General features: G+C 41.3%; 1 protein-coding gene across 1 annotated transcript in view; it reads right to left on the bottom strand.

Annotated features, from left to right (window-relative positions):
* Positions 1-124: 124 nt before the first annotated feature.
* MAMDC2 (MAM domain containing 2) overlaps positions 125-26,907 on the bottom strand; it is a gene marked incomplete at its 5' end in the record, with an annotated part of 101,616 nt that continues 74,833 nt past the window's right edge. Inside the window, 5 exon segments of the mRNA XM_014581011.3 lie at positions 125-1,131; positions 2,223-2,307; positions 5,566-5,825; positions 16,032-16,184; positions 17,795-17,888. Coding sequence (XP_014436497.3) covers positions 1,067-1,131; positions 2,223-2,307; positions 5,566-5,825; positions 16,032-16,184; positions 17,795-17,888 — 657 coding nt within the window.

Below are 26,907 nucleotides of genomic sequence, written 5' to 3'. Positions count from 1 at the left end.
GGCTTCTCTGCAATGCCAAATATACTGGAAGGTCCAGCCCATCATTTTTTTCTGAAAATTCTGAACTTGTCTGAATAGCCTGCCAATAACAAGAGAACACCATGTTTGATATGGAGCAATAAAATAAGACATTATTCAAAATTACATTTTATTAGCTGTTTTTAAATTATCAAACTAGCCATCTTGTATACAAACACGCATATAATGTCTTAAGAGTTAACAGGTTATGTGAGTGCTGTTTCTTTTTAATATAAATGCAAAACAGTTGTGGTTGGGTAAAGTATATAAAAATTGTGAGCATAGAAACTGACTTGTTTAAAAAAAATGAGAACTGCGGTCCAAATGAAGTGCATTTCCTCTACTGCATACAAACCAATAGCAATATATTTTAATATAGTTTTAATTTACACTGAATCACACTGGAACATTGATGGAAGTGCATTTGTTATTCACAAGGATGGCAAATAGATTAATTATAGTAAATGATCTGGCAAAGAATAGAAAAAAATCATTCATGCGGAACATTTAAAGTATTACCAGTAAGAGACTACATTTTCCCAAAGAGATTTGTCATTATGAATAATTGCATTCAATATGCAAGGTATTATTAATATCCAGTATTAACTTATTTCAAAATATTTATAAGTCTTGAAATAAAAACAAAACCCACTTTCTATCCAATACAAAACATTCATTGAATGCAGATTTAAGATAACACAATATCAAATTTTAATTGTGCCCTTTTTACCTTCTTCTCTTTACTTATGTGACAAAAAAAGATTTACAAAAAAGCATTAGTATTTTATTGCTTGGTGTGTGCAAAATGGGAAGCTCTTATATAATAACTAATATCACATGCAAAAGAGAAAAATACAATAAGAACAGTAAGCCCTGAGTCAGTACTTTTATTGCAAAGGCCAAAGACAGCGGTGAGCTTTCTTCCTATACATAGGTGACGTATTCAAAGTAGTCCAGGATTTATCATTTTATGTAAATGGTGGGGGAGAATTGTGCAGTTTCTCACATATAACTTACATGGTGCTTCATTCAATTCAGCAGAACTTATTTAATACTCAATTTCATTTAAGTCATCAGAATCCCCAGATGAATGCTGAGTAAGTTCTTCCATTTCTAAAACAGAAAAAGAGGGATGCTTTTTAAATTTTTACACACACAGAATTGAATTACCATATTGGATTTTGACCAACAAACTGGGCTTATTCCTGTGTACTTTCCAAATGTGCCATGGGATCTTTACTTGCTACAAGCTATTATGAGGATGGCCAAAATACAGCCCACAGGCCTCAACCAGTCTGACAAAGCTTTGGATCCAGCCCATCACAATCCTCTGGACTGCCAATGTCCCGCAGCCCAACAGGACCCTCAGGCAATCTCCCTGCCTGCTGCAGCCTCACACGCTGCTCAATGTGTCTGACTGTTGAGGCCAGTGTCTGCATCTCTGCATGGCGCACACATTTTGGGAGGGCTCCACATTCTGCCCTTGCCCCAGCACAATCTTTGTAGCTCTCATTGGCCAGTTTCTGGCCAACGGGAGCTGCGTAGGTCATGCTTATGGGCGTGAGCAGCACAAGGAGTCCCCCTCCCAGCACAGCGCAGCACACAGAGACGCACATGGTCCCAGCAGCCAGCCACTTTGAGTGGCATGCAGAATGTGGCAGGCACGGAACCTGCCTAAAGGTCCTGCTGGAATGATGTCTGGAAGCCACCTAGGATAAGCACCTCCTGGCCAGAGCCTGCTCCTGGCAACCCCACCCCCTCCCACACCTCAATTCTCTACCCAAGGTCACAACTCAAACCTGCTGCATCCCCTCTTGTATCTCTGTCCCAGGTTACAACTTGCTTACAGATTCCACTCCTGCACCCAAACCCCTCCCAGACTCTGCACCTCAATGTCCTGTTCTGAGCTCCTTTCTGCACCCAATCGCGTCACAGATCTCACACCCTCTCAATAGAAAAGTATGGCCTTTGACCACTTACCAAAATCTTAGAGTGGCCCTCCCATGAAAAATTATTGTCCACCCCTGAGCTATCAGGACCCTGGTTTTACATCTCTTCCAGCAGCACAGTAGTCTTTGACGCCACACTACTGTGGGACTGATTCAATGTTGACTTGGAAAAATAGCACCAACTCATTATAAACTGCTACATGTAGCACCTTGGTGTCTCCTAATAAGAATATTATAAGCAAGTTTAAAATGTACCTAGACAAGGTCCCGCCTGGAACAGAATATCATCTATAGCAATGTCACTTCTTATTGACACTCCACGAACTGCTTCAACAATAATCTGTTAAAAAATGTTATCATTTTCATAAATATCGCATCTAAGAAAAACTACATCTTTTACAAAATGCAAATCTGTGATGCAGGCTATTTTAAAATATAATGCAACCCAAAGACTGTTCTAAGGGGAAAAATATATGTTCAGTGATTAGCATAGTTTAATAGACTTTATTTTAATTGATCAGAGAAGTGACATACAGGTAACACCCAGAAAAGGCCAATCAAATCTCAAAGTTTGGTACAGAATTTGGTATTCCTATAGTTGAATTTAGCTTTCAGTAAAAAGCAATTTTTCTAATCAATCTATAGACATTTAAGACAAAATGAACCTATCACTGTATATTTTCTATTAATGGTTAATATATTTTGGGACCAACCTTGCTCAAATAGACATTAAAATTTTACCTCTGACTTTAATAGGTCCAGACACAGGTTCTTATTCTACCCACTAGAGTTAAAATCCAAGCCTCCTTGAAGTAAATTGCAAAGCTCCCATTGATTTCAACAGGGCCAAGATTTCACTCCAGAATTACTGAGGCACAGTCACAAAAGGAAACACAGCTCTGTGGTTTGTTACAAATGTTTTTGATTTAAAAAAAATCAAACAAACTTTGATGTTTAAGTTCTAAGTACATGAGGGATTTTTAAAATAAACTAAATATAAATGCTGATAGACTTGGGTAGCTAAATTCTTCTCTCAAGAGAAAATTCTTATCAGAAAAAGTATGAAGTCACTCTGACAATAGGCAAATATCTATTCTGAATAGTTTACAAATTGAATTAAGCATGGCAAAGAAATACAATGTGGGCATATTTTATTTGGTTGTGTGTGTGTGTATGTGTTTGTTTCATTTATGCAAGGGCCAACATGTAGCAATTCTGATGAAAGCCAGGAAGTCCTGAATAGTAAGAGCGGAGATCTGCAACCCTGGCACATAGCCGGTCAAGGTAATCCACCAGCAGGTTGCCGACTCCTGAGCAAGAGGGAATAATAGGGTGGTTATTTTCACCCAAGTTACATAATTTTAGAGACTCCTCTAACAAGGTTGTTAGTTAATAATTATGAAATAATTGAGACTAAAGATGAGCTGGCAAATGAGGTCACTTAATAGATGACCAATGGTTGGACAGATGAAATTGGCAACTGTGCACAACTCTGAGACCAGGAAAATGTGCATTTTAACCAAGGGAGACACATCATTAATGAGTCCAAATTTCACTGAACTGAGAATTTACTGATCTACAGAGACAAAAGAAATGAAAAATCAATTGCAGAGAAGAAATACAAGCAAACATATACAGAAATCTTTAAAAAAAAGGATAGAAAGACTTTCCTCCTTAAGATGTTATGTGCATATATATGCAATCTAAGTATTTGGATCAAGAAGGGCTTAAGTCATTTTTATTGCTGTCCTTTGTAAATCAACATACTATTAGATTTAATAATCACTCACAGTAATATTCCAATAGCACAACTTGGGTACTATATCATCTTCCAGCTGTTTCATTTCCTGTTATAACTTGCACCAGTACATTTCTAACCTTCATATCTTGATATTCAAAAATGGGGTTTGGTTCAAATACATCTCTAAATGTAATGTCAACCGGGCCCAGATTTTCATAATTATCATATGCAATGTGACTGTATGAGCAAATGACTATTTAGACTTGCACAATCAATTAATGCAATTACATGGGCAATCATGATAGTTTTTATTTTTTAAAAAAGGCATGCAAATATGCCTGCCACAGAAATCTTACAGTTCAGAAAATCTAGATCAAGAACAAATATGATTATGGCCCAATCCCATGAGGTGCTGACTGTCCTCAAATTCAATTTAAAGTAATCTGGAGTTTAGGGTTGATGGCACCTTTCAGGATTTGGACCCTATTTGACAGTTTCATCCTCAACTCAAGCTTTGTGCCAAACTGAGAAAGCCACAACCCTGAAGAGGCCTTGAGAACTGTACCATAGTTTGGTAAAAACTTAAAAAATAACAAATAGTTTTGCAGCTTGTTAGAGACTAACAAAAATGTAGATGGTCTCCAAGGTGCTATAAGACTTATTTATTTTTAAAATGTTCTCAGTTATAGACTAATATGGCTACCCCTCTGAAACTTTTGAACATAGTTTGGTAATTATGCCAACTCCAGAGAAGGTTGTTTTGCAGTTGGGGAAAATAAAACATTTATGAGCTTAAGATAAAAATGAGATCTTGAAAAAATAGCTAAGACCATTCACAAGAAAGGGTGACACAATATCATTTACATTAATATATAACAAAAATGGACATGATCAGTGACACAAATTGAGCCGTTCACATTTCCAACCCATTTATGACTGTATCTGGTACATTTCCTCCCTCTTATAAACTGGGAGACATTCTCTAGTATTTCACCTTGCTGAAATTGAATGCTATATGCAACGCCCCCAGTCAGTAACCCTGAACAAGAAGAATCTCAGCATGTTCTCGGTCATGGACAGATGAGGACATAAGCTCTTAGCAGTAACATTAACTTGATTTAGACAAACACCTGTCAGGGATGACATAGATCAGCGATGGGCAACCAAGAATAATGAGTGGGCCTCATGAGTGTCCCTCCTTCATCTCAGTGTGTCACAGCAGGCCCCGACCTCCCCAGTGGGGTTCCACCTGTGACCTGCAGGCCCCGTTTGCCCCTCTTCCCCATGCGCCTCTCACACACTAGGGTGCTGGAGTCCTCTACTTCCCACTCATCACCTGATTTGCCTTCTGTGTCCACTCCCCTCACCCTCCTAGTCCTAGAGCTTGAACAGCCTCAGCATTCAATCTCTGGGATGGCCAGAGAGGAGCAGGCTGGAGCACAAAGCAGTCAATTTGTGGTGTTTCAAAAGTGCTGGGGAGGGGGGTGAGAGGAGTAGGAAGTGCTCCAGTGATCGAGTGCACAAGAGATACGTGGGGGAAAGATTCAGACAAGGTGTCCACGGGCTGCAGGTGGGCCCCAATGGTGGTGGAGGAGGACAGGTTGCCCACCACTGGTACAGATACTGCTTGGTCCTCCCATGAGTGCAGGGAACTGGATTCGATGACCACTTGAGGTTCCTTCCAGTTCTAATATTCTATGATTGCCTTGCTTCTCTAAAATCTCCAGATCTCTGAAACCACACCAATGTCAGTTTTTCCTTCTGACTTCAAGTGGAGACCATTTTCTAAGCTAAAAAACCTCAAATCCCAGAGACCAATGCACTTGAATCTTCTATGTGGCTCGGGCTTTTGCTTACCTGATGGTATTTATCACATTCATATTCTATCAGTCCCCTTAGCCAGGTGATGCTCTGTTCACCTCTCCTTCTCCATAAGAGGGTCTCTTTACTAGCACCTTCTTTTTTCACATAAACATTTAAATATCCAGTCCCAGCTCCAAACATATGATAGAAAAATGTTAAGCACTGCTTTCCAGAGATCCCTCTTAGTGTCCTTGAAGTCAGTCGTGCTTTCTGTCCATAGACCATATTGGATGCCTCTATGTACATATAGAATCCTTAAGAAAATACAAGACCAAATATCAGTAAAATAAAATGGCTCTTTCCCTCAGTATGTTCAATAATTATAAGCCTGTGTATGAAACCTGCTCTTGCTCACAATTCAAAAGGGGATGACTCTATGTTAGTCATATATTAGGGCAAAGTATATGAACAATTAATGAAAAACATTTTAAAATTAATATATACTAAATGAAAATAATATGTATAAGAAAATAATCTAACATGAATGGTGATAAAGGGATTACAGTGGAAATAATAAAGACCTGAAATATGTGAATACATTTTATGGAAAGTTTGCATATTTTAAAAATGTACACTGTTTTAAATTATTGCGTGTGTGTGGTGGAGTTGCACTGATGGAACTGCATGGAGATTTTTTTACCTTGGTGTATAGTACCTGAGTAAAGTAAGGAATATTGATTTAGATCAAAGATACAATCTCTAATAATTCAAATAAAGCCATGAATTTGACAGAAGTAGAAACTTATATGTTAATATATGGGCCAAATTCTCTCTTCAGATGCATACACAGGGATCTTACTGATTGCAACTGGGGTATGGCATAAGAGAGGCAGGGGTATGGCATAAGAGAGGCAGAATTTCATTGATCTGAGAGTTTATTGATCTCTTGGCATATAATTGGAGTTGTGTACGTGCATCAGAGGTCAAAATTTGGCCTTATTTTTAGAATTGGTACTTTTGATATTTCAAAGGAATAAAAACACGTCATTGCCATGTAAGACATCAATCATGTGTCCGTTTCAGCAAATAAGACATGAAGATACAAGTCAAGACAAGTGATTAGCCAGAGTGCATGAAGGATTACACTCTGACGTCTGAATTGTGGGAAATTGGTATTAACTGGCAGAAGACAAATGATTTTTCCTCTGAGGACCATCACAAAGCTATTTCTAGCTGGAGCATAGTGATGTATCAGAATACTGGGAAGCATCCCAAAGTCCCATCTGTTATGCATGGCAACTATTTTGCATGTTGCAGCACACACTCCACCAGTAACTGGTAAATTAAAATTTTGCAGCAGCTGTTCCTATGGTCCCACTGCTACCTTCTTATCATGTTGGCAAGGAAAAGCTGCTCTTCCACTCCTGTGAATAACAGAGTTTACAACACTCTTGGGGAGACAGGGAATTCTTAAGGATCAGTGAGACAGGAGGAGACCAGAGAATGGCAGGAACAGCTGGTAGATGCTCTGAATGTCTTTGATGATAGTCAGAGTCACATTATCTAAAATAATTCTGAAGGGGTCCTCTGTGGCTCAGATTATTTTGGTGATGCATAGCAGCAGGAGAGAGGAGAGGAGATTTGCGGGGGATGGAAGGATAGTAGAATATTTATGGCTGCAGATCTTCAAACAAAACTCACTCCCTGTAATCTGGCATAGGAAATTCCCAGGGCTATTATCTAGAACTGAAAAGATGCTGGTTACAGAAATGTTGACTATTGTTTGGCTTAAATTCGTAACCAATGAGGTTAATCTGAGGCGCGGTTACTACTAATTGAAAACTGATTCTTGAAGTAAAAAATCCAAACTCAGAACTAGTGCTATTACAATAACCTAATATAGCAAAGCAATAAAGTCCTTGGATTCAGTTTTGACAGCCAAATCAAGTTATAAACTAGCTAGATGTCTAGATCAGATCTTAATATCATTAGCACATGTTTGTAATGTTCCCAGGATACTTGGGTGTGCTATAGAAAGGAAATAATGGTCATCAATTTAAAAATTATTTTTATGTGACAGCAGTAAGAGTGTCAGACCACTATTACTCTCTTTTTCAGTACCTTTTAAAATCAGGACATCATCCTCTTTCTTGGCCGTCTCACTGGTTAGTGGTCTCTACAATCAGACAGTAGATCTGAGTTCAGTTTCTGCTTCAAAGGTCATGAGCACTGGGAAGAGAGCATCTTCATTTTCTAGAGTGGAGACTCTCTAAAATGGCTTCTTCAGCAAGTAAAGGGGCTTGGATTATGTACAAAAAAGGGGATAATAGATGACACTGTGTAGAAAATCCTGCACCCTGCATTTCTTTATGACGGTGGTTTATAATATATGACCTGTCAACTCCTAGGGGCCTGCGGACTATGTCTAAGGTTTCCAAAGGTGTTCACTGCTCCATTCATAATTTTTAGGGGTCCACAAATGAAAAAAATATGAAAACCACTTCTTTATGACCATATAGCAGGGGTGGGGAACCTTTTGGGGTCAGGGACCAGTGATCCACAGAAAAAAATCAGTGAGGGGCTGCACATAAGTGAAGAAGAAAAAAAACCCAAGCAAACCCTCATTGTTGTGGCCCCTGACTGAGAAACACTCCCCACATTCTCCTTGCACCCCAGACCCAGGAGAGCCCAGGCTAGTAGATTTTGCGTACTCCTGGCCTGAGGGGGATGGAGAGGGGGCTGGAGCACCAGCCCTCAGGGGCCGGATCCAGGCAAACCAGGGTCCACATCTATCCCCTGGGCCTTAGTTTCCCCACCCATGCCATATAGCCTGGTTATGAAGAGGGCTGTTAAAATGTGTATATTTTGATAAACAAGTAATCATTGACATTTTCAGCCGTTGCATGTTTACACATGGGGGCGTGCGCAGGAAGCTGCTCCCCACACTTATCAGCTCCTGTGGAGCTGCCTGTCTGCCATCTCGCCACCCCCACTGCCTCTGTATCAGGTGATTAATTAGCCCCGCCCAGACAGTCAGCTCCGTGCACAGAGCCCTGAGCCTCTGACTGGGCAGGGCTGATTAATCACCTGTGAAGCTGTGCTGCCTCCCAGTTAAGAGGGAACACTGGAGGCAGGCAGGAACTGGTGCTCACAGGAAGCCAACTTTTAAGCCGGCTTCCCCGCAAGCACTGGCTCCTGCGGAGCTGCCTACCGCTCCCTACCCTTTCCGTGTTGCAGCAGCATGGGAGGGGGAAGCAGCCAGTTCCACAGAAACCGGAACACGTGGGGCAGCAATGCAGGGGGCGGGGAGGAGGCGGTTCCTCAGTAGCCAGTACTTAAAAGCTGGCTCCCCACAAGCACCAGCTCCCGCCTATCCTCTCTCCTTCCCGTGCTGCTGTCTCTGCTACGGAGGCAGCAGCAGCTGCATGTAACTGTGAAGGTTAACTGAAGAGCCCAGGCTCATCGATTAACCGTTTACATGTGTACACTGTCACATCCCTAGTTATGAATAGGGATGTTAATGGTTAACTGGTAAACCTCACCCTTAAAAAGTGAGGCTTACCTGTTACAGTTAACCCATGGGGGCTGGAGAACTCCACCCCCCCACCCCCCACTGTGGAGCACTCTACCGGTCCACTGTGGGCCAGGGCCCCCAACCACAGTGAGTCCACCTTTGGTGCACTGTAGGCAGAGGCAACTCCAGCCTAGCCGGAGCAGCCCCTGTCTGCCATGGGCCCAGCTCCAGCACGCCATGGACAGGGGCACTCCAGCCCACCTACTCTGTTTAATCAGCTAACCAGTTAAGCTTAACATTTAACCAGTTAACTAATTAAATGAGATTTTACATCCCTAGTTGTTAACCAAAACAAAGCTGGCAAACCTGATTTAGTGCAGTATGTTTAGATGACTAGCCATAGAAAAGGCTGTGCCAGACGCTGCAGTGATAGTCTACACATGCCTATATAGGTATCAGAACTATCTTTAACAATTATTCAGTCAAACGGATTTAAAAAAAACACTTGGAAAAATATTTACCCGGTCTTTCTGGTTGAATTCATACAAATCTAGCTTGTGTAATAGACGTGGTGCTAAAGACTGCAAAGACCTACTGGTTGGTACTAGGTTATCTAGCTCATAGCCTACTAGTGTAAGATTGTTTCTCATGCTTACATTTTCTAGAATTTTTCTCAATTTTAAATGGCTCTAGCAATAAGATTTCTGATCCTTGCTTTGTGGAGATTAGTTCACAGTATCAAAGACATCATCATCAAGACATTTTTTCCTGTTATTCAGCCTAAATTTTTCCTTTGCATATTTAACCATAACAACTGCAACCAATATGACCAAATTTATACCTGATTTGGTTGCTTCCTTTTTTTATTTATAATATCCTAGAAGAAATTTGATTAGAGCTTTGGCATTCCTAGGCTCACTCATTCTTGAAATGTACTAATACTGTCTTCATGTAGCATTGGTTAGCACTGATTATGAAATAACATACCGTATATACTCGAGTATAAGCCGACCCGAATATAAGCCGAGGCACCTAATTTCACCCCGAAGAACTGGGAAAAAATATTGACTCGAGTATAAGCCTAGGGTAGGAAATGAGGCAGCTACTGGTAAATGTAAAAAATGAAGATAGATACCAATAAAATTACATGAATATTTATTTCAAAGAAAAACAATAACCTAGCTCTGTAAGTGGAAAAGGGGGTCAACAAAAACAATATGGTTCTGCAGGCACGGCCACAGCTCAGCCCCCGCCGCCCCCGCCCCCACCCCGCAGCCCCCACGTTCCGGCCCCCTCGCCTGCCAACGAGCCCCCTCTAAACGAGCCAGCGGGGGGGGGGGGGCTGTGAGAGACCAGAGCCGGGCATCAATGGGCCAATGAGCCAGCGGGGGGGCGGGGGGGGGCTGTGCGAGACCCGGGCCAGGCGTCGATGGGCCAATGAGCCAGCGGGGGGGGGGGGGGGGGGGGAGGCTGTGCGAGACCCGGGCCAGGCGTCGATGGGCCAGTGAGCCAGCGGGGGGAGCGGGTGCCGGTGCTGGCTGGATTTTACCACGGGAGGGGAGGGGAGGGGAGGGGGAGCAGGGAGCAGGGAGCAGCGGCTGGTCCTTGTGCACCTGCCCCAGAATCGGGCCCAAGCTCGTGATCAGGGCTCCCGGGCGCTTCCAGAACAGACGCCCACGGTGTCGAGTTGGCTCCTGGCCCAGCTGTTCCCGAGCTCAGCGCTGCACCCGAGCGTCATGGCGAACAGCCCCAAACGCCCTTCCTCCCACGCGGCAAGGACCCATGGTGCCGGGCAGGCAGGGGCTGGGAGGCCAGGAGAGCCAGGAGGGCAGGGGCTGGGGGGCCGAGGGGGCAGGGACTGGGTGGGCCAGGAGGGCAGGGGCTCGGGGGGACAAGGGGACAGGGGGGCCAGGAGGGCCAGGAGGGCAGGGGCTGGGGGGGACGAGGAGACAAGGGCTGGGGGGGACAAGGGGACAGGGGGGCTGAGAGGGTCAGGAGGGCAGGGGCCGGAAGGGCCAGGAGGGCAGGGGCTGGGGGGCTGGAGCTCCGGGCTCACGCGTCTAGACCCGGCCAGCGGCAGAGACGCGCTGAGCCCGCCCGCGAGCAGGAGGCTGACTCGAGTATAAGCCGAGGGGGGCATTTTTCAGCACAAAAACTGTGCTGAAAAACTCGGCTTATACTCGAGTATATACGGTAATTGCTTTGAAGACTGAAACCTAAAAGTGAGGTTAAAACTCTTCCATATATAGTCTCAGTTCCATGCTCAGGCTCTGGTCACAAAGCCCACATTTACATGTATAGCTGACGCTCTGTAAACAGTGAAGCATAGTCTCCTCTTTCATTAGCATCTCTTTCCTTTCCTGTATTAACTCAGAATTTTCCAATCCTGCCCAGAATACAGCTACTGGAGGGGCTTTATTAAGATCTGAAAGTGATCTTCTGTTGGGTATGCATCTCTTCTATGCACAAAGATCCGTCTAGATAGAATGTGATTAGAGAGACGGCAAGGCTCTTATTACTTTGCAAAAATAGTTTTGCAGGTGCTCTTGAATTCAGCTGTGTAAGACCGCACATACTCAGTTGAAACAACTGTGTTTAACAATGTTGCATGTTTAAATTCAGCTGTACACAGAATGAGTTTAAACAGTGTTTGGCAGTCATTTTGGATAAAGCCAAGCTGTGTTGTAATCAGGCTAAAAATAGATTCACCATAGCTATCAAAATTGTTATAATTCAGCTCAGCTACTGAGTAAAGGATTTCTTGTCTGAATTTCAGCTCTTTACAGGATGCCCAACAGAGGGCACCACTTAAGTCCTTTTAAATCTACTAAAGTATTCTGGAGATTAAGCAGTTGTTATGAGCGGTTATGAAACCTTGTTGGGGTTAAACTCATCCTTCAATTAATCTGTAAGCCTAAATCCCACCAAAGATCAAAGATATGTGTGAACCTGCCCAGGAACTTTTGGCTGAGGGATGTGCATGTACATGCGTGCACGCACGCACACACACACAAAATAAAGAAACTGAGGTCAGACAAGAACAGAGAAGCCTGAAGAAACAGCTAAAAGCACAGAAATTGTGACCTATTTGATTCCCTTTCATTTTAGAGACACGGGACTTTGTACATTCTTTGTAAATAAAAAAAAGCTGCATCAAAGAAATATCCATCACCAATTTCCACTCCCAACTAGAACATCTAGAGGCAGTGTTCCCTGTAAGTTGAGCGCTTGGGCGGCCACCCTGGAGAGATTCAAATGCTACTCAGCTGATTGGCAGAGTGCCCATAGATGGCAACATGTGCTTCTACTGTTGGTGCACATCCCCACATGATTCAGTGTACATAACAAAATGTATTGCATACATGTATGGGAAAAATTATAGGGAACATTGCCTACAGGCTCAAACTTTGATGAGTTGCTCAGGTCAAAGAGGACAGTACATAGCCCTTAGGCTAGCCTTCTGCAGAGATGAGTTTAACCCATTGTGTAGGCTATAAAGTCAGTAGAATTATTTACACTGGTGTAAGTAAACCATAACCCATACTATATTAAAGCAGCCAAGCGGCAGAAAGCACATGAAAATCACAAGCTTATTAGATGTTTCCTTGGTGAAGTGATGTAAGAGGCAATGAGAAGTGGAATTCTCTCCTTCTGGACAAGCAAGCTTTCACTTAGACACAAGGTGAACTGCTTTATAATGTAAGTCTGGTGAGGACTGCCACAATTTTTTTCATGTTTATAATTATCATTAACAAGCTAATTAATGGAAAGAATTCTAGTGCTTGCACTTTTGTTCTCTTAAGTAAACGGCTATTCTGTGCATTTTGCAAGTTCTAAATTTGTCACATAGCTGAAAGGCATCCTTCAGACCAAGCAGGGAGACTATATATGGAAAGTTTTATACTACAAATTTTACATGACTCAAGGAAAACAGTAATATGTATCCTGTTCAATACAGCCAATTAGTTATTTGATTGTTTTGGGTGGAGAAAATGCAGTAAACATTTTTAGGGTGGTCCTTTAGTCTCTTGTTTTAATCTTCTGCAATCTAGGAGTAGAAGCCTTCTGATTTTGGAAGTAGAAAGAAGACAACAAAAACACTTCAGATGAAAATAGAGTGGCCAGCCATAGAGGATGGGCTTGCTGGGTGTGAAATTCCCTCTCCTCTTAAAGAGCAATTGGGGGGGGGGGGGGGGAGGTGTCAAGAGATACAAAACAGCCCTCTGGATTTCTAAAGCCCAACTATCTATAGTGTATCTTTTTGTTCTTCATCTCTGGTCTCTTCCTAGATGTAAAAAGCTCATGCAGAAGGGCTAAGCACACACCCCTTTATCTTGCCTCTTTCTCTCCTATGAAGGGCTCACAGAATTTACTGAGAGGACCTAGGTTGGAGTTTGGGCTTAGTGTGAAATATAGACATACCCTGCAACTCCCACACTGCTGCTATGTCTTCAGAATCAGTGAAACTAGTGCTAAGTCCTATATGTAGAGTTAAGGGGCTATTTTCTCTTACATAAGACAGGGCTAGGATTTGGCATTTATGGTCAAGCTCTTCCTTTGTCTGCACATATGTGTCTATCACTGAAATCAGCATAGTCCTAGCATACCCATACAAGTTCTAAATTTGGCACAGCTTTTACAACTTTCAATCATACCCTGCTAGCTTGCATAAGGAGATGTAACTCTACTGAAGTAATATAAAATAGCTGTTTTGTAATCAATGGACGTATGCTGATTTACAACAGCTGAGATTTTCACCCTCTATACATATCCAAAGCCTGCTGCTAACAGAAGAAAAAGAAATCAATATACAAAAATGAAAAAGCCAAACCTACTTTCTATCCTTTTTGAGAACACTACATTTTATTTCACATTTATGTTTCTATATGTGAACATTTATTATAGTAACTAGAGAGTTTGTGTAAACAGATGGAAAGCCAAGCTCTCTTTAGCCACAGAAAATTTAGAGTACAGAGGTAGTTTACATTTCCCCCAAGCACTATTCTGAAGGACTATTGAAAGATGGGGAGGGTCTGTCTCCATATCCATTCAGTCACTGATATTTCTACTATTAACACCAACCAACCAACGTGGGAACTCTGATGACATCTGTTAGGAATGTGAAAGACTAGTCGACTCTCCGATAAGCAACTAGTCGACTAGTGTATTGACTATCCGATAAGCTTTTGCTTATTGGATAGTCAATACACTAGTCAACTAGTCGCTTCCCCTACCCCTATGCTGCCTCTATCAGAAAGAGGCAGCAGGGGAGGGGGAAGAAGTGGGGAGGCTTCAGAGTGGCAGCGCTGCAAGGAGATGGAGTCAGCTGGGGACTCCCCAAGGACTCTGGGCTCCACCTGGCACTGCTGCTTTGAAACACTGCAGGGAGCCAGGAGTCAGCTGGGGATTCCAGCTGACTCCAGCTGCACATGGCGCTGTCAGTTTGAAACATGGTGGGGAGCCCCACATGGCATTTCAAAGCGGCAGCACCACATGGAGCCCAGGGCATTTCAAAGTGGGAACATCGCATAGAGCCAGGGCCAGTGGCGGAATCCCCAGCTGGCCCCCAGCTCCACATAGTGCTGCCACTTTGAAATGTAATGGGGAGCAAGGGGCCAGTGGGGAATTCAATCAGTCCTCCACTGGGCCAATGCTTCCCGCACAGCTTTCGCCTTTCAACTACACTTCAAAGGCGAGGCTCCCTTATAGGCGAATTGAATAGTGGATGCAAATTGCATTGACTATTCGATTAGCCTATTAATCTAAATTTAACATCCCTGGTATGTGTGATGTGAACACTTTTCCCCTCTGACAGACAACTCATTTCACACAATCTGAACAAAGACAAGAGATACAATAGGAAACAGACCCTATCATCTGAGTCTCAAAGAAGTTGCATCAGTCTCCATATTATAAAATCTTATTCTGACAGATTTATAAATTTAAACATATTTTGTAACATTCACTTAATATTAGTTTTCTTTGAACTAAAGCCTGAGTAACATCCTACCTCAGCACAGAGAACAGACAGGTCAAAAAGGTAGTTTTTCAATGTGCATACATAGCTATCATTAATGGAATGAATACATGTAAGACCATCCAGAGAAAGATAGACACCTGGGTTCAAAAATGAAGGGAAAGAACTATGCTTATCACGTTAGAAGCACCCTTGTGGTGTTAAAAATGGCAATGATGACTGCACTGAAGCAGGCTGTATGTTCAAGAATGAGGAAAGATACTATAGAGCCCAATGTAGTACAGAGCAAAAGAGACAAACCAGTAAGTAAAGACATGGCCCAGAAAGAAGAGGCTGACATTGCATTATTCTACACTAAATTCCAGGTGATCATTTACAAGCAATATCTCACATCTTATGTCTTCCACTTTCACCATTATAGAATTTAATTTGACTTTACCTTAAAATTTCTAATGCAATTAAACTTCAGCAATTATCATCCCACATACATGATGAGGGATGTTAGCAAAAGATATTTGATTTGTGAAGATAAGTCAAATGACAAGTGAAATTAAAAATAATTTGCTCACCGGTGACAAATCTCTATGTGTATTTTTCATTACTACATTATAGGGTTGGATGTACCATTTGTATTTTCGGCAATGTAATTTTTCCCACTAAAATAAAATTTAGCCTAACACACAGCCCAAATTCTATGAGATAAAATAATTAAAATTCTACAGTTTGTTTCCTTTGTGGAAAAGCATGAATCTCTTTTTCAGATCAGCTATAAGTCCCCAGACAACTTGGTAAAAACATTTTCTTTTCAGCAATTTCATCTACCTGTTGAGTTCTATAGGCAGACACATGACACCGATTATCTCGGCTATAGCTTCTCTGAAAGATCTTACTATGAATATTACAGATTTCTTGTTTGTTTTGGCTAGGATGGAGATACACCTTTTTTAGCTTTGCTCCAGAATATTATTTCAAAGGACATTCATTTAACTATCACTCTGCTCTGAAAGTTCAATGTGAAGTTTAACTCACCTACCCCAGTAGTGTGGTCTCCTTTTGGTCCAGTGTAAGAAGTGGGAGTCTGACCCCTTCTCCTATGCCAGCTGCTTCGGTTTCTTCTCTCCTGGGTAAATTCACACTCATCCTTTTCAAAAGTACATTCTCCAGGAAAAGGTGACAGCAACTCTGCAGTGAAATAACACCTAGTTACATCTGAAAATCGGGGTGACCAGTTGTCTGATTTTTCAACTGGAACACGTAGTTAAAAAGGAATCCTGGCGGCTCTGGTCAGTACTGCTGACTAGGCCATTTATTGTTCATTTCGCAGCTCTGAGCAGTGGGGTTTTTGTCTCCTACGTGTAGGGCCAGCCATCAGGCTCCATGCATCACCCTGCCATGCCCATTGGTTGGGAACCGCGGCCAGTGGGAGTGGCGGAGGTGGAGTGCACAGAGCTGCTTGGCCACTCCCCTGCCCAGGAGCTGGATGGAGGATATGCCGCTGATTCCGAGAGCTGCTTGAGGTAAGCGCCACCCAGAGCCTGCTCCCCAGAGTGCCCACCCCCCTTGGCCCAGCCCAGAGCTCCCTCCTGCCCTCCAAACCTCTTAGTTCCATCGTGGAGCACTCTCATTCACCCAAACTCCTCATCCCTGGCCCCACCTCAGAGACGCTAGCTCCAGCTGGAGCCCTCACTCCCTTGTGTATCCCAGCCCTCTGAGCTAGCCAATGAAGATGAATGAGTGAGTGAGGGACAGGGGAGAGAATAGTGAGTGGGGATGGGGCCTCGGAGAAGGGGCGGGGCATAGATAGGGCCTCAGAGGAATGACAGGGTAGGGGTGGGACAAGAGAGTTCTCTTTTTTGCAAGTAGAAAGTTGGCAACCCTACGAAAATGTATGGCTGGATACATTACTTATATAATCTATTTTACCCATCCATTCACTATGTCTAGTGATGCATAGACATATTTAGGTTATACACACAGGCTACGTCTACAATGGCCCCTTTTCCGGAAGGGGCATGTAAATTTCACCTATCGTAGTAGGGAAATCCGCGGGGGATTTAAATATCCCCCGCGGCATTTAACTAAAAATGTCCGCCGCTTTTTTCCGGCTTTTAAAAAAGCCGGAAAAGAGCGTCTACACTGGCCCCGATCCTCCGGAAAAAGCACCCTTTTCCGGAGGCTCTTATTCCTACTTCAAGGAATATTATTTCAAAGGACATTCATTTAACTATCACTCTGCTCTGAAAGTTCAATGTGAAGTTTAACTCACCTACCCCAGTAGTGTGGTCTCCTTTTGGTCCAGTGTAAGAAGTGGGAGTCTTCAAAGTAGGAATAAGAGCTACTTCAAAGTAGGAATAAGAGCCTCCGGAAAAGGGCGCTTTTTCCGGAGGATCGGGGCCAGTGTAGACGCTCTTTTCCGGCTTTTTTTAAAGCCGGAAAAAAGCGGCGGACATTTTTATTTAAATGCCGCGGGGGATATTTAAATCCCCCGCGGATTTCCCTACTACGATAGGTGAAATTTACATGCCCCTTCCGGAAAAGGGGCCAGTGTAGACGTAGCCACAGTATATGAGAGACAGCTCCAAATTGGAGCTCCAGATAAAAAATATCCCCATTTTCACAACGTTGGACTCTTCTCTAACACATAACATTACAGCTTCAGTACGGAATGAGAAGTTAATAATTTTGTTAGGAAAACAGACACATAAAAGGCTTTTTTGTAGCATGGGACGAGATTACAAATGGCTGTAGTAGGACAAAACAGTATCAAGGATTTCAAATGCATAGTGTCTTACCAGCAGTTTGGCAGGTTCCCAAGGTCACTGATATGTCATCGAGTGCCACAAGCCCACAGTCCCAAAAGCTTTTGCACCAGCTTACAAAAACCACCTGCAATTTATGATCAATATGAATCTCTGGGGTTTTTTTCCATTGAAAAGCAGTCCTAAAATTCCATTGTAAGCAGTCCTAAAATTTTAGACTTTTCTTGGTGCATTCATAATTGTTAATTTTTTAAGTGTTGAAGGAATTAATTAAAAAAACCTTCTTCCCATGTCAGTGTGATTAAAATATTTAAGTTCACTGATTTTAGACATAAAAATATATCAGTACCAACAGAATAGCCTTTCTCCATTAAATTTCTTAAAGCAAATTATCTGTCTTAAACCAGACACCACTAATTTAAGTTCTCTCTACATCCTGAGATCATTTTATTAGGGCACACATCTTTTTTAATAGTGACAGAAATGTAGCCGTGTTAGTCTGGTGTAGCTGAAACAAAAAACAGAACTATGTAGCACTTTAAAGACTAACAAGATGGTTTATTAGGTGAGGAGCTTTCGTGGACCAGACCCACTTCCACTATTTGATCTGAAGAAATGGGTCTGGCCCACGAAAGCTCATCACCTAATAAACCCTCTTGTTAGTCTTTAAAGTGCTACATAATCCTGTTTTTTGTTTCATCTTTTTTAATGTAAGAGAAAGAAAATCTCTAAACTTGGATCTCACTTCATGACATTTCCTCTGCAAAAAGACAATTTTAGATTGTTTTCCATTAAACTAAAAGAATGTTTTCACCCCAAGAATAATTAGAGTTGAATCAGAAAATAGGCAAACAGGCACTTAACAGCTTTGACAAGATCCATGTTATTCTACAATTTCAGAAAATGAACAAATATAGGCTAGCCAAGAACAAAAGGTTCTTATTTTGGTTTTATAGTCTAATAAACTCCATCAGACAGTTTGGTTCTATGCACACCACAAAAACCTCAGAGCACTGGGATTTTGAGTTTTCAGGCTAGTATACACAATGGTCTGGTGCATTTAGCTAGAAATAGGGGGCAAAAGCAGGCCTCAATGCAGAGAAACTAATGTTTCCATTGCAGAGGGCAAGGCTGCTATAGAGTAGACACAGAAGGGGACTCTACACCCTTGTAAATGGACTCTCCACTTGCTTCTCATAGGTCAGTGTAGAGTTGGGGGTTAGATGGATACAATTAGTTGTTCTACTATTACATAACTCTATTTAACATCTTAGCAACTGTGTTTGTATGGTGTTACACAAGAGAGACTCCTCAAATTAAAGTGTTTTAGTGAAGGCTCTTTCCTAGTATGGAAAGAGTGGACACGTCTCACTAGTAGGGTCTAAAACTCTTCTTGTACTTTTTTACTTATAGTCTTGAAAATAAGAAACTATAAACTGCTGCATGGAATTTTCTGTGAGATGTCGCTTTCACACACCCATCACAGTAGCGAGCAGAGAATCGGGTTTCTTCTCCACTGACTTCTCCTGGCCAGGCGTCAGGGACTGCTATGATGTCAGCACTGAGAGAAAGGAGATTTCTGCTCAAGAAAATTTCAAGTAGGAATAAGGGATCTTCCGGAAAAGAGTTTATTTTCCGGAAAATCGCGTCTAGACTGGCGCTTTTCTCCGGCAAAACCCCGAGCCGGAAAAAAGCGGCAGCCATGTAAATGCAAATACCGCGGGGGATATTTAAATCCCCCGCGGAATTTGCAATTCCGACTGGTCTCATTAGCATCCCTTTTCCGGAAAGGGGTGCCAATGTAGACACAGCCTATGAGTGCGTCCATACCGCACCGTTATTTCGAGATAACTGGCATTATTTTGAAATAACAATGTGAGCAGCTACACAGCCATTCCTCTATTTCAATATAATTTTGAAATAACAGATGGCTTATTCCAAAATCTGTAAACCTCATTCTACAAGGAATAACACCTATTTCAAAATCGCTATTTTGAAATAAGGTGTGTATAGACGCTCCACTGCTACTATTTTGAAATAACCCCTCACCAGGGCCATTCTAAGTTATTCCTCCCCAGTGCCTCCTGGGACTCTAAATCAAGATAGCATGTCTACATTAGAGAAGCCTGCTTTGGACTAATTTTGAGGCTTCCCGTCAGTGTAGACATGCTATTTTGAAATAAGCTATTCAGAATAACTATTCAGGAATAGCTTATTTCAAAATAAGTGTGCAGTGTAGACATACCCTACCATATTATCATGCAGCATGAGGTGGAAAGTACTAAGCAGACTCCATAGAGCTCATCTGGATCCTGAGCTCTATAGAAGAGGTATCCTATATTTTGGCCAAGCATGAATTCTGTCATAAAGAATAAAGTATTCAAGTAAGAAATCAGCAATCAGTATAGCTAACAGAATGCAAAAGAACCACAGAAACCATGCAAGATCCCTAACTGCCCTCAGGTCAGAGTTGGTGCAGATATATCTGAATTAATCAAGAAAATACAAGGCTTATTTGCTGTATATATTGCTGCAAAGCAGTAGATGGGTAAGTAATACAGATTGTGTATCTGGCCTTAACAGAAGTAATTTGCTGCCATTGGTTTTTGGGAAACTTTTCAAATCTAATTTTGAGGGTTCCCTTTAGTGTAGACATGCACTTCCTCCCTCCAAGTATATCTAGCTAATTGTGTAATGTGGGAGAAAATTCCTTCCTAACTCCTGCAAGCAAGTGTTTAATACACTGATGCTTGCAATTGGAATATAATAATTGTCTTAATAAATAGCTGCAAGTGTTGTGAGAATGCTGTGGGCAATGCAAGCAATCCTGTTCTCCCCATTGCCTATAAAACAAAGGGATGAACAGAGGAACCCATAGATTCAAACTCTCAAAGCCAGAAGGGACCATCCAGCCTTCTTTCCACACACATACTTTGTCCATACAATTTCTCCCAGGAGATGGACTAAAGTGTATCTTTAAAAAATTGTAATGTTGTTTTAAAGATTCCATGCAATTGTGAGTCTACTGCCTTCCCTGGTAAACTGTTCCAAAGTTTAACTCCCTTTCAAAAGATTCTACAACATTGCATGTTATTTCAAATCTAAATGTATTTAACTTCAACTTCCAACTATTGGATCTTGTTATGCTTTAGTCATCCCACCCGACTCCCATGTTCAGATCTCTTTTTCTGATGTGTATGGGTACTTACATGTAATCAATTCTCCATTCAAGCTTTTCTTTGGTAAACTGAAATAAGGTTAGCTTCTTAAGCCTTACTTCATCAGGTTTGTTTTCCAGGATCTGGCTCACTTTTGTGGCCCTCCTTTAAACTGACTAGCATTTCTACATCTTATTTCAACTGCAGACACACTAACTGATTTTATGAGAAAGGCAAGATCCCATCCCTTCATAGTCCCCTTTTTAGCATCCACAGATCACATTAGCCATGTTTGCCACAGCATTGCATTGAGAACCCATAGTAAAATCCCTAAATCTTTCCCTGAGTCACTGATTTCCAAAATAGAGGAGTCCTGTGGCACATTAAAGACTAACATTTATTTGGACCTAAATACGCTTTTGGGGGCAAAAACTCACTTCATCAGATGCATGGAGTAGAAATTACAGAGGCAGGCATAAATATACTAGCACATGAAAGGAAGGGCTTTTGTAGTGAGCCAGCCAGTCCCAGTCCCTATTCAAACCCAGATTAATAGTGTCAAGTTTGCAAATGAATTGCCGTTCTGCAGTTTCATTTTGAAGGTCTGTTGTTGTTGTTTGTTGAAAAATGGCCACTTTTAAATCTGTTACTGAGTATCCAGGGACATTAAAGTGGTCTCCTACTGGTTTTTGTGTGTTACTATTCTTGATGTCTAATTAGTATCCACTTAGTCTGAAAATGGCTGACTCACTACAAAAGCAATTTTCCCACTTTTAGTATTCATAAGAACGGCCGTACTGGGTCAGACCATAGGTCCATCTAGCCCAGTATCCTGTCTGCCGACAGGGGCCAATACCAGATGCCCTAGAGAGAGGGATCACAACAGGTAATCCTCACGTAATCCCTCCCCTGTCACCCACCTCCAGAGAAACAGAGGCTAGGGATACCATTTCTACCTATCCTGGCTAATAGCCATTGATGGACCTCATCAACTGTTGGGAGTGGGCCACATCCATTCTGACTGAATTGGCCTCATTAGCACTGCTCCTCCAAGGCAAACTCCCTTCTTTTCATGTGTTAGTGTATTTGTGCCTGCCTCGGTAATTTCCACTCCTTGCATCTGATGAAGTGGGGTTTTGCACATGAAAGCTTATGCCCAAATAAATCTTTTAGTTTTTCAGATGCCACAGAACTCATTGTTTTTGCAGAGACAGACTAACTCAACTACCTCTCTGACACTTTTTCAAGTATCCTACAAGTGTAACCTGCATTCTTGATTCCCAGAAATACTATTTTGCATTTGGGTCTAGTAAGAGGCATTTTGTTAGATTGTGATCATTTAACTAGGCGATCCATATTACTCTCTAAAAGTAATCTGTCTCACTCATTATTTATCACTCCACCAATTTTTGTGTTGTCTGCAAACTTTACCAGTGAAGATTTTCTATCATCATCTGACTCATTAAAAAATATTAAATCTCATTGGACCAAGAAGTGATTCTCAGGGAACCTACGTGCCATATTAATTCAATATAATGCACGTTTTTAATCAAAACATCATGTGGTACTAAATCAAATGCCTTGGAAAAATCCAATTACACTGTATCAACACAGTTGCCGTTGTCAACCAGACCTATAATCCTGTCAAAAAGAGACAACAGGTTTGTTTGACAGGCTCTACCTTCCATTAAACTATGCTGACTGGCATTAAATATATTTTTAGATATGCAATTACTGATTAAATCTCATAGAAAGCAATATGATGTGATGCTTCTACAATAGGTATTGTCCAATCAAAGATTTAATCGAGTATGTACTCAACATTTTCCCCAAAAGATTCATTTATTTTACATCAACATTTTAGCTAACAAAAACTATCAAATGTACAACTCCTGTCCAAGTATCAGTATATGTACCTTCAATCTTCCTAAATTCCTTGTTTTTTTGAGGTAGTAAGTGGCATGCTATTGCCAGGTGGCTTAATGTTTCCATGGCTACTTTCCTGGCTTATGCTCAGGAAAAGTGGATTTTCCAACACAGAAATGGCATAATACAGTGTGTATGACATTGTCTAGTGTTCTCTTGACTAATTCTGTGTTCCTTGGCTTTAATTGCATTTCTGGTGCCATTGTGAAGAATTGGGAACGAGACTTTGTTCTTTACCAGATCAAGTGTACACACCACTTATCCCCTTATTTCGCCCTAATATCTTTAATTGTAATTTTGGCCAATTTAAGCCTGCTTGCAGCTTACCTGTCAGTTTGGAATGGTATCAGTATGTTATTCAGTCTTTTGCTTATTTTAATTTCAGGTTTAGCCTCTGAATCTGTCCTTCAGACTGTATCTAGCTGATCAAAGATTGTGGTTAAATTTGAACCTTGCAATATTTACATTTATATTAATTTGACTTCATTTCTTTTTCCAAGATAATTCTTAAATAAGAATCCTCCCATGCATTACTGCATGCTTTATGTGAGAGAATAAGGCAGAGGATCAGCTGAGTGTTTAGCTCACGTTTTCTTTATTTAACATGACAGATGAACAATATATTTATTGTTTTAGTCTAGAATGATTAAAACATCTTGGGTTTGTGTAATATCCTGGTGGTTAAATTGGAAACATTAATGGATGAAGTCATTTGTTGCCACTGAAGCTAAGAAGTGCATCCCTCCTTTATCTTTTCTTTTTGCAGCGAGTAATGGGAGGTGCTAAAGAATCTGTTTACAAATCTTTGCATCAAATTCTCAAAGCACGTTTGATTTATATTCCAGTGCTTAGTTCATTTCAATCACGTATCAGTAATTGGTATAGAAGAAAACAACATATTCATATTAAATTAAAAAAAAACACAAGCATGCAACTAATTTTGCAATAATGATTCAGAATTCATCTCTACCATGATACAAAGTTGAGTTTTGGATCACAGGTTACACTGAGTTAGGCAGAATGATTCCCCATTCTCTTTTTCTGTACCTGTACCAGGAGGATTCAGGTTGAAATCTGTATATATGTAGTTTACCAGTTCCTAGAGGGGAAGGGGAAATAGGAGGAGCTGCTCTAAGTGTTTTTGCCAAGGTGGAAACAGACTATAACTCTGATCTTCCCAAGGACAAAGAACCTGTCATAGAAGCCTGCAAAAGAAGTCTTAGGACTAAAAAGACTACACAATGGGCAGTTCAGGAACCCTGCTTGCAAAGGGCCAAAGCTCTGAGAAAAAGGAAGAAGATTCAGCCAGACCTTCAAGTAGCCAGAAAGGAGACCTTTGTTTCAGTCATAGAGCTAGACCCCTCGATCAGACAAGAAACTGAGGCCTTGGTCCAATCTGATGATGGGAAAGTAAACCCATGCCCCTGCAGCAGGTTATGTTGTCTGAGAAGGTCATGTGGTTTAACCTAAGGTATTGCTGTTTGATCTGAGCCTAACAAAACAAAGAATAATGAAGTTATACCATAACTACTACTATTTGTTTTTGTGAATTTGAAAATAACTTTTAGTTAATGTTTTCAGTTATGTTACTCTCGCTCACTACCAAGCAATATGCTTCCTTAGTGTCAGTGGCTGCTCCCCAAGCTGGTGCAAACAACCGTATAGACATTCTTATTTCAATTTAATCCGGGTTTATTTTGGTTAACTAAATTGATAGAAATTGATTTATGCTTAACTGAAATAAGTCACTTATACCAAAATAAGAACGTCCACAGTGTTTTTCATTGGATTAACCACATTGATTTAAAAATCACACTAAATTAAACCAGTGCAAATTTCTCATGTTACAGATTGTCCAGATAAACTGTCTATGCAAATGCTATGGATTATAAAGAACAAAAGAAATTTATCTGAAAAGCTGATGCATATTGAATTGGGAAGACTAGTAACATCAGCTTGTAACATTTGGACAGATATTTCTGAAATGCTCTTCTTTCCAAGAACAAATAGACTGCAGAAATGAAGAAGAAAGGGAAATGGGAAGCTCAGAGAACAAACTAAAGCCACTGACTGTTACTGCCACATCTAAATTTAATAGATTACACTCTCCAGCAGAGAATGTTGTCTGTACAGAAAAGTAAATAGACTGGTGAAAGGTTTAGCAGTCCCCCAGAACCCTGCGAGATTTTTCATGTCCTAATATTATGAGTTTGTTCCCTCTTAATGGGATTTTCAATGGCTAATGTTTTAGGTACAAACATTTTGTTGTTTTGGGGTGAAATTAGTTTCCCTGCTGCTTTAAGTTGCACCCCCACAAGGTGGAGGCACTGCTTGGACCATGATACAGCTACCACCCTTCCAGCAAAGAGACTGCATGGCAGGCCCTTTGGAATCTGACAAAAGTATGCCTCACCTGAACATAGAAGTTACATGTTAGGGAGTCCTAAGGCTTTATGACTCTTTCACTTGATATTGGCTGGGGGACTGCCTTTTATAAATGGTGGCTTGGCTGTGGTTATCCATGCTCTCATGACTTCAAAGATTGGATTATTTCAACTCTCCAGACCTAGGGATACAAAGACCTAGTTGACAAACCTTTTGCTAACCCAGAATGTAACAGCCCAGCCCCTCAGCAATACCAGCCAGCAAATGAGCATCAGCCTGATTCTGTGTGTTCTACCCTTGAGTGTACCAGCTCAGGTTTAAAATCTCATTTCTGGTTTTCAAAGTCATCTGTGGAACTGATCCAAGGTATACGAGAGATTCTCCCCCTCTCTTTTTTCATGTTAATGATCTCCCCAGTAGTTGTGTTTCTAAGGAACTAAGTTTGAATTTATGTGCCTGTCAACTTCAAATGTGGTACTCATGAGAGTAGGAAACAGGGATTTCTCTGTGTAACAGTGCAGCTTGTCCCTTAAGGACTATAAGTCTGGGGGTAACCAACCATAGTTACTTACGGCAGCACCACTCAGCAGGGGTCTGCTGATTTCCCTATAAATGGGTAGCAGCAGGAGGCAGAGTAGGAGCTCTCAGGGAGAACAGAATGGAGTACAGAGGCTGCTGGAAGTGAGTAGACACTGGTGGAGGAATCCTGAACTTGGGGAGTTAAAAAGAATACAAGCAGGAAAGACCTGGAAGTGACCTAAGGAGGAGGTAAATGGATGGTCTGTGAATTTTGTTTTGATCGGTTATTAATTTAATAAAGCAGAACCTAAGAAGAGCTGTGAAAGGACACAAGGGTTTAAGAGTTATTGAAAAAACACCTTGAAGGAGAAAACTGAGGTGGAGGCGTTGCTTGGACCATAATATGATACCCTGGAGGTCTATTGAAATTCAGCAATAAGGACGAGGTTTGAGAATGCATTCATGGAGAGTAGAATGATTACTAAATTCACTGCCACAATTTTGTGGGAGACTTGTTTGATTTTGCTTTCCCACAATTACAACTAAAAACAACTATGATGAAGAATGAGATGGAAGAAGAGCAGAAAGAGGTGAGGACTAGAAAGAAGAGGGATAGGAAAAAGGAGAGGTGAGGAAAAGAAGAAAATTAAAATTCCAAGTGACCTCTACTATGCTGGAGATGTGTGTGACAGGGGAGAGATGGAATTTAGATCATTGTTCTGAGTTTGGTTTTAAATCTATGGGACATACTTAGATTCTACTATGATGGGTACTGTGATAAAACCACACATGAAAGGCTAGATAATGTTAAATATTAGCCTTTGACAGCTTCTCAGAGGTTTGGAATGTGCAATCAATCCTAGGAGTACTGCTTGAACTGGACAGAAATGTGTCAGGTAGGTTAACTTGGTTTCAAAAGCTTTACTTTAAATTGAGGAATGTAGACTTTATTCTATGTTAAATAAATAAAAGATTTTTTCCATGGTTTCTCACACACACAAATGTCAATTCAAGCTATGTTGTTCACATGTGAGTGTTTTTGGAACATACTTGTTTTAAAGAGCCTTCCTCTCCCCACCTCCAAACATTCCACCTCTTTTAGGTACAACACTGAGGGTACGTCTAGACTACATGGCTCCGTCGATGGAGCCATGTAAA

Source organism: Pelodiscus sinensis, chromosome 6, assembly GCF_049634645.1.
Source record: "Pelodiscus sinensis isolate JC-2024 chromosome 6, ASM4963464v1, whole genome shotgun sequence".
In the NCBI taxonomy this organism is placed as follows: domain Eukaryota; kingdom Metazoa; phylum Chordata; order Testudines; family Trionychidae; genus Pelodiscus; species Pelodiscus sinensis.
The sequence above is the reverse complement of the archived record's forward strand: the minus strand, read 5'-3'. Positions and strand labels throughout refer to the sequence as shown.